Source organism: Macaca fascicularis, chromosome 6, assembly GCF_037993035.2.
Source record: "Macaca fascicularis isolate 582-1 chromosome 6, T2T-MFA8v1.1".
Taxonomy (NCBI): domain Eukaryota; kingdom Metazoa; phylum Chordata; class Mammalia; order Primates; family Cercopithecidae; genus Macaca; species Macaca fascicularis.
In genome coordinates, this window is record NC_088380.1 from 87,179,141 (window position 1) to 87,192,347 (window position 13,207).

Consider the following 13,207-nt stretch of genomic DNA (forward strand, 5'->3'; position numbering starts at 1 on the left):
TGTAAGATGGTCGTCAGTTATTCAGGTGAGATTGTGAAAACTGAGTAGCAACTGATTACAGATTTGAAAATGGGCATTTGATAAATGGCATGAAAAAATAAGGTTTGCTTGTTTGGTCAGATTAGAAATTTACTGCCTCAAGACAGGTCACTTTAAGATACTGCCTATTGAAGTATGGTGTGATAGACCTTATCTCAGCCTCTTTTCTTGATTATCTTTGTACTTGTCAGCAAGACAAACTACAGAGGCACAAGATAGCCTGAGGCATAGTTGGTTGTTTTCTCTTGGGAAAGGAAGAATATGTGTTTTGAAGTTTCAGATTCAGTTAGGGTTGTATTTTAAGGTTTGGATTTTGTGCTTTTTTTCTCTTAATATTTTATATCTTTTGAAATGAAACAATGACTTATTGATTCTAAATATTTTATAAACACTTGTGAAATAAATAAATAGATAAAACAGCCAAAAGCCGTCATAGTAGACTGAGTACTCTGTGTTCATAATAGATGTTGGCTCTGTGACAATTGGAATATTTTGAATTAGGAAAACTGGTATTTATCTTACTTTTTTTATGTCTGTGAAAAGATATAGTAGATAACCTAAATGAATATTAATTTGGTCTTTTGTTAACAATATACTGTTTTAAAAATAATACCTTAATGATGATATTGGATATTTCTGATACTTTTTTATTCAAAAATATTTGTAAATATTTTTTATTTACATTTTACATTGTACATTTTTATTTACTCTATTTTGTCATCTCAGAAATTATGGTTTATATACATTTTCTCAGCTGAGAAACTTAGAAATTCTGTAATATACCCAAGGTAAATGCAGAACTGGAGACCCAAACCCAGGCATTCGTACTCCATTTTACCCTACATCTCATCTGGAGGTTTATAAGTAAGTTTTTGATTAAACAATAAGATGCACATTTGAAAATAAGAGATCCAGTCTTCATATTTCTCTTGTATAAAACTACTGAGTAATATGTTAGGGTTTAGCATGAGGCATGGGTTCCAGCTATAGGGTATTCATAATTTAATTGGAGAAACAAGAGATAAACATAAAAAGAGAGTAACAATATAAGATTGTATGTATAAGATGAGTGATTCAAACTGTAAGTCCTACAGAGACAGGAAAGATTTCTGTGGATTGGGACTACTAGACGAGGATGACTGGAATGAGCTGGGCTGTGCTAGAAGGAGGCACATAGATAAGCCAGTAAAGGAGTAGAGGGCATTCCAAACAGGGGAAGTACAGAACAAAAATAAAGGTATTGTTACCCGGCAGCCCTTGGTATAGCTTACATACATGGTAGAAGATTTGTGGGAGGTGTGGTTACAAAGGCAGGTGAGGGGTCACATTGTAGAAGGATTTGAATGCAGGGCTAAGATCTTAGGACTTCATTTTGTAGGCAATGGGAAACCACTCGTGGTTGGTTGGTTGGTTTGTCTGGACATGGCATTTGCAAATAGTACACATGTTTTTTTTTTCATGGTCAAGACACCTGAAGATTAGAGCCTGCTTCCTTCTATAAGCTACATCGCCACAACTGTGAATAACATGCTTCAGGACATTGAGGGGTGTGTGTGTGTGTGTGTGTGTGTGTGTGTGTGTATGTATTTGAGGGGGCTAGAGATGGGCATATCTGTGTGGCGGGGAAAGGGGAAGAGAGGTGGCAATCTTCATTCAAGTATTATAGACTCTTTCTGTGTGTCAAGCTATATATCATATGAAAAGAAAAACATCTATAAACATGAGATAATAATGAGCACCTTATAGAAACAAATTATAAACCTGAAAAGTGATTTGTAAAAATATTGAGATTTAAAGATTTCTTGGTCAGAAGCTGAAGTTTACCAGGTAATTTAACTTAGGGGATTCAGCCAAATTCCCGGCAGCTTAGCCAACAGTGTCATTTCATTCCGACATTGAGAGTACCCAGGGAAGCTAACTCCCTGTCTTTCTCATGTCTGAACTACTGTTGCCAAGATCCTGCAGTTCGTCTGTCAGATGAGAAGAAGTGTGGCTTTTTGTGGAGCCACCTTTAACAGTAACAGGGCTTGTGAAAAGAGTCCTCATTTTCCAGATGCAGTGAACCTAACAAGAACTTGAAATTCGTCCCACGGCTATACCAATCAGTATTCCAGCTGTAGTAAGTTAATTGGCAATGGTTTTTTGTTTTGTTTTGTTTTGTTTTTGTTTTTTCTCCTTTTGTCTTCTTTAAAAAAAAAATAAATCCTGGAAATGGTGAAAGACACGTTGTCATGACAAAAAAAAAAATGATGACAATATTAAAAACAGAATTCTGGAGGTGGCAGCTTAAGAAAAAAACCTCCCCAGTCAATATTGAATCCATACTTTTCTGCCTGAATTTGAAAACTTGCAAGCTGATTTAACTATCTCTCTGCCTTCTTACTCCTTCCATTTCTTTTCTGCTGCCCATATTTATCCTGTCTCATTTCCTGCACCTTTCATGCATGCTGTTACAAGGCCACACTCCTCTTCATTACCCTTTGAACATTTGCCATTCTTTTCCAATTCTGTTCAAGTTCTCTCTCATATCTAAAATGAATACATATAACCTAATATACTTAATATGAATTGATTTTTTTAACAATGAGATACCAGACTTGAAAGTGAAAACTTGAATTATTGCACTTGAATGTATATGTAAGGTGATGAATATTATAGACATTTTTGAACTCCTATCTGTGACCTCCTATTGATATAGTTCGGATCCCTTCTGTTGTATATGAAATAGCATTGCTCATTTGGAGACTCACAGTCATTGTTCAAGGGAGCTAATGTCAGAACAGAATTGTAGTATTTAGCATCAAGACCCAAAGACAATGAAAAGACCAAACATTATCACAATTGGAGGAAAAAGGCAGGATGAGTTGAAATTTGAAAAATGTAGGCCAGGCGCGGTGGCTCACACCTGTAATCCCAGCACTTTGGGAGGCCGAGGTGGGTGGATCACTTGAGCTCAGTAGTTCAAGACCAGCCTGGCCAACATGATGAAACCCTGTCTCTACTAAAAATACAAAAATTAGCCAGGCATGGCGGCAGACTCCTGTAATCCCAGCTACTGGGGAGGCTGAGGCAGGAGAATTGTTTGAACCCGGGAGGCGGAGGTTGCAGTAAGCCGAGATCATACCATTGCACTCCAGCCTGGGTGAAAAGAGTAAAACTCCATCTCAAAAAAAATAAAAATAAATAAGAAAAGAAAAAAAATTTGAAAAATATTTGAGATGAGCAATTTAATACTTAGGTGCCAAGTATTGGAGTAGTGCCTTTTTATCCTGGTTTCAGGGTAAAGAGAGAAGGACAGAATGGATTGTTTTTGCCTTTTTTTTAAGGCTAGATGGGTATTGAAACTTCATTGTAAAGAAATATTTGAAGTAAGAGCATCTATTACGATATGGTCTGCTATTACATTTATGTGAAAAACTGAGGGGAACACTGTTCCCATGGTGCAAACACAAACCAAAAAAGATGTATTCCATTTAAACTGTAACTAAGCTTATACAGCTAGCCGTTTTTCTTCATGCCAATTTTATAGAAAGGTTACAGTGTAATTATCAAGAGGAATGCATCATAATGTGGTGAACTGGCCGGAAGTACTTGGTCACACACAACTTCAGTTTATTTGTGGTTTAATAATGATAGTCACCAAGAAGTTTGAAGTATGAGAACATTAGCTACTTCTCCCACAATTTTGTTTCAAGGCAATTAATAAAATTCTCAAATCAAATTTTGCCACACATACAATTATTAACTATTTACTTGCAAGTAAGCACAAAATAATTCATGAACCTGTCCTATAAGTTTGAAAAAAAATTGCAAGCTCTCTGTCCTTTTAGGTTTCCCAGTCACTACCTCATAGAAAATGTTCATTTTTGACAAATAAAAAGTTTCCTGAACAACCACAATTGTTCAGGGTTCATAGCTGGACACAGAACCATTTAAAAATTTAGTGGAAGATTATCTCTAGGTGTAAATAGGCCTCATGAGATTTTTACACCTTGTCTGTAAAATGATGGGCAGTATTTCTAATATATTTTAGCCAGTCTGTATAACACTGGTACTTTTAATTCACTCATGAAAATCCATATGCAATGTTCATCAAGTTAGTTTACATGCTTTGTTTTTATCAATAGGCATACATTTTGTCATTCAGTATACTTATTAGTAAGTCATCAGTTATTGATTGAAATATGAATAACAAAAGGACCTGGAGTGACCCCCTTAGGAGTACAGATTTCTGATCCCATCAGCCTGCTCCTGGCTGGTGCATTCCGGATTAGATGCTAGAAACATCTTGGTTATAGTCCACCCTCACTAACATACCTTTAGTAACGTTGGATTTTAAAGTAAGTTGCAGACATTGTAACACATGATGTAATCACTTCCCACATACGGTATCCTTTTTGGTTGCCAATTTGTAAGACATCATTTGGAGTTCTGAAATGAATGGCAAAACTTTTCACTAATTATATTTTTAAAAATTTTGCCTTGTATTTTGATTTAAACTTAATATTCTTTTTTCCTAGATATCTGCTGTGACATTAAATATAATCTTTATCCAGTTTATACATCTGTAATTGAAATGTCCTCTACCTCTAAGAGTTTTGCTAGTTTTGTTCATAGACAAGCATATACTTGTACTTTCATTAGTCATCTCTTAGCTTAATAGCATTGGGAAATCTTTCAGCTTGAATGTGTTTAAAAAAAAAAACACTTCCTTTTTAATTTACCCTTATCTATTCCCAATACATTTTTAGAGGCTAATAAAAAATGTCCTAAAACTTAAACAGCTTTGGGAAGTAAACTATGCTTTGATGGGCTTTCACTTAATATTTGATCAAAGAATAGTTTACCCACTAGGAAAACATACTTTTTAATTGTCATAATGACGAAATATAAGAACAAAAGCTGTGTGATTTGGGAAAGTCACTTAACCTCTCTGAAGCTTTGTTTTCCTTAAAAATAAAATGAAGATAGTAATAATAAGTACTTTATGAAGTAATTTTAAGGATTAACAAGGTAATACATGGAAAACCCATAGCAAAGGGCCCAAAACATAAGATCTGGAAGTTAATAGTTATAATAGAAAAAAAAAAAGAGGAATTTCAGTAGAATGTTCAACAGTGTCCATGTTGTCTCAGAGAGATCAAGTAAAGCATGAACTACACAGAGTGAGAACTCAACATGCAAGCTTTTCTGCCAGAATGTAATATATGTGTACCTGAAAAACCACTCATGCTGCAAAATTACACAGTAAAAATAACGGGCTTAAGGGAGAAAAAATTAAACTTTGGGCACACTATTCAAAATCGATTCAGTTTCTCCCATTCTGTAGCAATTTACCCATCTGACAAAGGGCTGGTATCCAGAATCTACACTGAACTTAAACAAATTTACAGGAAAAAAAAAAAAAACAACCCCATCAAAAAGTGGCCAAAGGATATGAACAGACACTTCTCAAAACAAGACATTTATGTGGCCAACAAACATATGAAAAAAAGCTCATCATCACTCGCCATCAGAGAAATACAAATCAAAACCACAGTGAGATACCATCTCACGCAAGTTAGAATGACGATCATTAAAAAGTCAACAAACGACAGATGCTGGAGAGTATGTGGAGAAATAGGAATGCTTTTACACTGTTGGTGGGAGTGCAACTTAGTTTAATCATTGTGGAAGACAGTGTGGTGATTCCTTAAGGATCTAGAACCAGAAATAGCATTTGACCCAGCAATCCCATTACTGGGTATATCCCCAAAGGATTATAAATCATTCTGCTATAAAGAAACATGCACATGTATGTTTATTGCAGCTCTGCTTACAATAGCAAAGACTTGGAACCAACCCAAATACCCATCAGTGATAGACTGGATAAAGAAAATATGTTACATATTACACCGTGGAATAGTAAGCAGCCATAAAAAAGGATGAGTTCATGTCCTTTGCAGGGACATGGATGAAGCTAAAAACCATCATTCTCAGCAAACTAACACAGGAACAGAAAACCAAACACTGCATGTTCTCGCTTATAAGTGGGAGTTGAACAGCGAGAACACATGGACACAGGAATGGGAACATCACACACCAGGGCCTGTCGGTGGGTGAGGGGCAAGGGGATGGATAGCATTAGGAGAAATACCTAATATAGATGCCGGGTTGATGGGTGCAGCAAACCACCATGGTGCTTGTATACGTATGTAACAAACCTGCACATTCTGCACGTGTATCTCAGAACTTAAAATATAATAATAATAAAAAAATCAACGCAGTTTTGTCATTGTTGCTATGATTTCTAGTTACAGTCCTAATAAAAATACTAGCTCCATTAAATCTCCAAGAATACTTTCACCCAGCATTAAAGATCATTTTGATCGAATTATTCCATGCGTACAATATACATGATGTTTTGTTAGTAGTAAAGTATCACATGCCATCTAACTGACCTGATTCAACGAATCTGCATAAAGATTTGAAAGAGTAGTTTTGCTATATTTTAATTGTCACCTTACGTCAATGCTAAAACAGCAAGTTAATATTTTGCTCACAAATGATATGGATGTGCATAATTTTGTTGGGTCACATTCTCATCTCATTTTATTTTAGCTGCTGTAAGTAAAGATGATTCCATTATTTCAAGTCTTGATGTCATTGATATTGCGCCAAGTAGAAAAAGGAGACAGCGAATGCAAAAGAATCTTGGGACAGAACCTAAAATGGCTCCTCAGGAGCATCAGTTTCAAGAAAAGGAAAAGTAAGTCATTTTGTTCTTTGCCAAGAAGTGAGGTGACATTTTTGAAAATCTAACATATGATCTTAAAAATTGTATTTTCATTTTGAACTTATTTAAAGTTATTTTTAAGAAAATGTGATTTTTGAATTGTAAAATGTTTGAATCAATATATTGTTTCTGGTATTTGGTTAATTTCTATTCATATTTAAAGCTGAAATGCTGAAAATGTAAGCAAAAATTTTTTTCTCATGGTTTTTATAGATTAATTAGAAACAGCACGTAGGATACTAAAAATATTAGAATCCAACTTGTGTTCAGTAAAGTGTTTCAATCTAATTTACTGCTTAAAAGAGACCCATATAGCATTCAAATTAGCCATTTAATTTGGTTATGCCTGGCATTTTTTTCAAGTAAAATGTCTCTTTCTCATCATCTGTTTATTTCTATCAAATTTTGGCATTGTATATTCTCACTGTTTTTCACTCTTTGGTTCTGATTACCCTGCATCAGCCTATATTTCAATTTAGGTGTGATGAGTTGCAAAGTTGAAACACTTAATATTTCATTACAGCAAAACAATGAGCATTTATAAAGAATATTATCATTTGGGTGTGTGTATATATGCTCTGAGAATTTATTTTTTCTAAAGTTTTTGTTAATTCAGTAAGTAGTTATCAAATGATGATGCTGTAGCAGATGATTTTATAGTTCAGTGATTTTCACAGTATGGAATGAGGTTACCTGGGGTTTTCCAAAGGCCCTTTCTAGGTGTCCATAAGGTCATCCCGTCTTAAATTCCATACCTGTGGGAGGCTGGATTTTCTTATATCCTTCAATTAAAATAACATTTCACAGCTGACGGAATGCAGAAGCTAGTGAAAATCCAACTTTTCCATCAAACCAGCTATCAAACAGATTTGAAAAATATAAAACAAAGCCCTCATAACATTTTTTTCTGGAAAATATGTTTCATAAAGAATGTATTATTCATATTATCATATTCTGGATTTGTGTTATTTTTAAATGGAATAATGAATCTGTTTAAATTTTCTCAGGTTTAATTTTCAATATGGCAAATAGTCCACTTAAAACTAAAATGTGGAGTCAAAATTCGAGACCCTCAAAAATTTTTTAAAGGATAAAGGGTTCCTGAGAGCAGAAAGCTTTAAAATTCTGTCATAGATAATAAGGATGCAAAGAAGCACAATTCATGCCATCAGGAAACTGGCAGCCTAGTGGGAACATGTTTTAGTTTCTAGCATATAAATGTTGTATAGTGGGATTATTTTGTCTATCACTGTGTTTTTATTCTCTCCACAATTGGCCTGATCTACATGTACTTAAAATTGCTATCTCTATACTATACTGGGTCCCTAATGTCTTTAGACAATATATGCAAAAACCCATAATGCACTAAATTATTTCTGGTTTGTGCTTACCATTTGAATTTATTCATAACTTATAACCCCTTGATAGAGCTCATAGAGTTCAAGGCATAGTGTGATCTCTTTTATATAGGGAACCAAAAATATTTTCAATTTACAAACATTGAAATAGCCAAACTATTCCTATGGATTAATATGGGAAAGAATAAAATTATAAGCAGTTTGAAACATTCCAGAAACTAAGTACTTCATTCAGTCAGTTAGTAGACAAGTGAGTAATGAGTTGAAATTGAATTATATGCCAGGCATAATATTGATCATGCTGAGGATCCCAGACAGTAGAAAATAGACACAGCTCCTGTCCTTATGGCACTTTCAGTCCAATTGTTTTGTCTGATAATGACTTCATGGTTTGAGGGAAGAAGGAAACATTGGTTTTATGTTGCAGAGCTGCATCTTAGATCTTTCCATTCTATGTGTGAACCAAAGGTAAGGTTTTGAGGTTGCTAACATTTTCTGAGTAAACTGTGTTGCTTAAGTGGGTTTCTGATATGCATGATACAGAGATGAAAGAAGTTTAGCTCTGAATCAAGACTAAATATTTTTATTTAGCTTTTTAATAAAGGTAACGTGTTTGTTTCTCCAAACATACAGACAGTTAATATTATGTTCCTTTTCTTTTCCATGTTTAGGTGATTGTGTCAGTGTTTATGTTGTATATTTTCACCATTTTAAAAGTTGACAAAGTTGATGTAAACCATAACAGCTTTTGGAAATGGTCTGCTAATGATATCATTGTAGGCCCTTTAGGCAGACTGCCCCTGAGTAGAAATGAAAAACACCTGTTAGATGTCAGGGAGCATTTTAAAGATTAAGAGAAATTTAGTTTAGCATGTATCACTCAGATGTTGAGTGGTTGATACCCTACTGTATAATGCCTCCTCTTTTGCTCAAATAAAACAAAATGTTAAATTATGTATTTTTTTCTTACTTTTTATACTATAGGATTTTTTTCCATTTTTGAATACAGGAGACTGAAATTTTATGCCTCTTAAAATTTTTAAATACTAGTTGTACTTTCCCAATTTTTTTAAATTAAGAAAAAGAAGCTTCTATAAAACAAAAGCAAAAATAAGCCTTAGCTCTTAAAAAAAACCTCAGAGTAAGACATTCTAGATTACTAATGGCTAGCCCTTATTTTATGTTTTAAAATTAAAACTGCTACATGTTTTCCTGCCTTCCTAAAGCATGATTTTTTTTCTCTGACAGCTGGTCATCAAAAACATAAACATCAATTAGGTTCACGTACTCTATATGTAGACTCACAAATAAACGCAGATGTGGTTAGTTTGCTACTTATGGGTGAAAATACATCAGTCCCTACCTCTAAACTTCAGTTTTCTAAGCCCTTCTGATTGCATGACCTTCAGTCCCTTCCAACATTCCCACCAGACATCTTACATGTGATTCCACTGTTTAGCTTTTCTATCTCTGCACCTCAAGAAAAAAGAAACAGAAGTAGGGGAAGGAGTGGTCATAAGTACTATGGCTTAAATATTTTGTGTGTGTGTGTGTGTGTACAATACTTTGTGGAAGTCATTTTACCTTTCCAAGGTTCAGTTTTCTCATCTAAAAATGAAAGGATTATACTAGATGATCTGTAAGATCCCTCTCTATTTATAAATCTATTATGTATTTAACTGTTCACCGCTTTCAAAACATGAATATGATTTAGCAATAAAATACTTCCATATTTATTAACTATTATTGATTAAAATTCATGAAGCAATTAAAAATATGAAATATCCATGAGAAAAGTATTCATTTTTTAAATTTAACTGTTTATAGGTATTTTACAATGTAACATTTTAAGTACTTTAGAAATACCATAGGGTTATTTTGCATTCTGAGAAAAACTACTTATCTATAAAACAAAATCATAATAATTTTTACATTTAGTTGAACATTTATTGCGATCCTAAGTCATTGTTATAGTGACAAGGTATAGAACGAGAGAGAGATATAAAAATAAATCAGAATTTTGATAAGTGCTGTATACGTTATCTCTCATTTAAATCTCATGCAAACCCTACAAGATAGGTATTAATTTATCCTTCTTACAGATGAAAAGCAACCAAGGCTCATAAAGATGTAGTTCTTTTGCCAGAGCAGCACAGCCAGTGTTTTATTCCAGAGTTTGTGCCTGGTTCACTTACTCAACTGGGTTTATAACCTTTTCAGAGACAAGGATATATACAAATAATTTTGTGCAAAGCAAGGGGGGTACATCAGTCATAAAGTTCTAAATTGAAATCTTTGGAATTGTGTTTCAGATTTGTAAGTGCACTATTATATGTGGGAATGGATTTTGGGCATTTTAGTTTATCTGAGAACCACTTTTTGGGGGGATGGGGAAGCTTTCCTTTTATTTTGACTCAATATACAGAGAGAAATGACTTTAGTTAATACCTGAAAGACTCTGCAAAGTTTTTAGTGACTTCAGAACAAATATAAATAGCTGTAAAAGGAATACAGATATAAAATAAATATAAATTATTAAATTCACAGAGCTTTATAATGAATTTTTTATTAATGTTGTATACTTTCAAAGTATCTGAACAAACCATGTCTATCAAATATAAAAGAAAATGTGTGGTAAAGTTGCTTTTACCAATAAAAATACTAAATAGTGAAATATAAAAAATAGTTTTCACAAGAAAATGTGTTTGAAAACTACCGTAGAAATATTTAACCACATTCTGGAAAATATTAACATATATTTATGTCATATTAAAGATGGAGAAGTGAGGCTGGGCGCGGTGGCCCACACCTGTAATCCCAGCACTTTGGGAGGCCGAGGTAGGCGGATCACAAGGTCAGGAGACTGAGACCATCTTGGCTAACACGGTGAAACCCTGTCTCTACTAAAAATACAAAAATTTAGCTGGGCGTGGTGGCGGGCGCCTGTAGTCCCAGCTACTTGGGAGGCTGAGGCAGGAGAGTGGCGTGAACCTGGGAGGTGGAGCTTGTAGTGAACCAAGATCGTGCCACTGCACTCCAGCCTGGGCGACAGAAGGAGACTCCATCTCAAAAAAAAAAAAAAAAAAAAAAACACAGTGATGGAGAAGGGAGCTCAAGCCCTGTGTAAGTATATTTGTTTTTGAGAATAAGTATTCCTAGATTTTCAGGAATTAAGTTTAAGTAAAAGAGTGAAATGAGATAGTGATGACGCAGGTCTATTTTTTTCATTGGGATCCTTCTTTAGCTCCTCTCTATGGTGTAAAAAGACAATAGGTTTTTAGCTTTTTCCTCAAAACAGATGTAAAGTAGCAGCAAAGCAAAGGTGACCTCTCAGAGTGTTTGGGCTTTAAAACAAAATTTAATGAGTTGATAGAAACATGAATAGTGAGCAACTAAATATTGTTCATACAGGAAAAATTAGCACATTACTTGGGTTTTTTAAATAAATTGTGAAAGCTATCCTACAGATAATTTCTCAACAGATTGTCAAATGTTATCATTGAGCGATCTGACATATAAAGTAAAATGTTATCCTTATATGAAAGTAATGTTTCTTCAACCATGTAAGAAAAAATATTAAGAAAATTAGTAAGTTGAAATGCATTGTAATAGTCACAGTTTTATAATTGAATATTCCCATGTGGTTTGGAAGTTCTCTTAAAAAATGCCACTTCTAATATCTTAAAACCATTTTGTAACCTGAGATAGATGTATTCTGTAAACCTCTAAGTTTACTCTAAAAAATAATGATACCATCTTAAGTGGAAGCTATGCAAATATTGACCCTATTCTGTTAAGTAATGTCACAAACTTATTGCGCACAGAAATTAAGTATTTATTGAACGTCACACAGCTAGTGAGTGATTTTAATTTAAACAATTTTTCAATGGATTAATGAATGACACACTTTTCAGTGTTTCTGAAAGAGAAAAAGAGACTGTCTTTACATGGACGAGCTATTTTAACTTGCCAAATTTAGCCATAAAACCAGTTTAATTATTACTATAGTGTAATTATCATCTTACAAATTAAACTGTTCAGCATTAACCAGCCACTACCATTTATAAAACTCTTTGACTATATGGTGTTCATCTTCAGTTTACTGTGCTAAAGAAAAAACACCTGCTTATAAAACTAGAAGTACATGAAATATACATTCTAAGTACATTCTATAGAAACAATTAGTGACTGTTTTTCAAGAGTTTTTGAAATTCTGAGTCCTTAAAGAATTTGTATGGGAACAAAGATTTTCGACCACACTCATCTTTCTTCTGTTCTTAGCCATGTTTAACTAGAAAAGATTAACCGAGAATAAATTATTACACAATTTTACTTCTTTTAGTGATAAAGAAAAGATTCCACAGAAAGTTTTGATTTTATAGTTCATGTCACCACAGCGTAATAACTAGCATATCTCATTAAATTCATCTAGGAAGCCTGGCTTCATTCATTATTTTCAATTCTAAACTTATGCAGGATTTCTAATACTTTTGGCAGTCCCTCACAATGTTATTTCCTCTGTAATTCCTACGATAACCTCTCAGTTGAGTTTGCATTGTAGGCCTACCACATGATTTCACATTGACTAAGGATATCAACAGTAGACACTTTTTGTTGAGAAGCACAGAATTCTGACTATGGCTTCTCTCCCACTGCTAAGCAAACTATACACACTCCCTGAAATTATATAATTTATTCTGTATGAGAGAAAACAAGCATTAATCATATCATTACGTAGATATATAATCATAAACTTTTGAAGGAATTCAGGATTTAGGGGAAACACAGCAAAAAGGATATAGCTTGAAGAACCACCATTTGAACAATATCTGAAGGATAAAGAGGAGTGAAAGGGTACAGTAGGGAGTAGAGAGCAGCGTTCAGACAGGAAGCAGCCTGTGAACCTGTGCCCAGGTGGAATGTGTGAGTGTGATGAGAGTGGAGGGAGCACAGAAGAGAGGGCCTGAGAGGAGTCTGAGGGGTACTGGGAGGCTAGACCAAGCAGGTTGTGTGGCCCATGTTGAGAATTCAGCTG

The 13,207-nt window shown here is 34.2% G+C and overlaps 1 protein-coding gene across 4 annotated transcripts in view; it reads left to right on the forward strand.

Moving 5' to 3' along the window:
* Window positions 1–13,207, forward strand: part of XRCC4 (X-ray repair cross complementing 4) — a 289,569-nt gene that overhangs the window by 179,978 nt on the left and 96,384 nt on the right. For all 4 annotated transcript variants that reach the window (XM_045393995.2, XM_073993768.1, XM_065546472.2 and 1 more), the window contains one exon: window positions 6,640–6,787. In XM_045393995.2, the coding sequence (XP_045249930.2) occupies window positions 6,640–6,787 (148 nt within the window). The remainder of the gene's footprint in view (window positions 1–6,639; window positions 6,788–13,207) is intronic.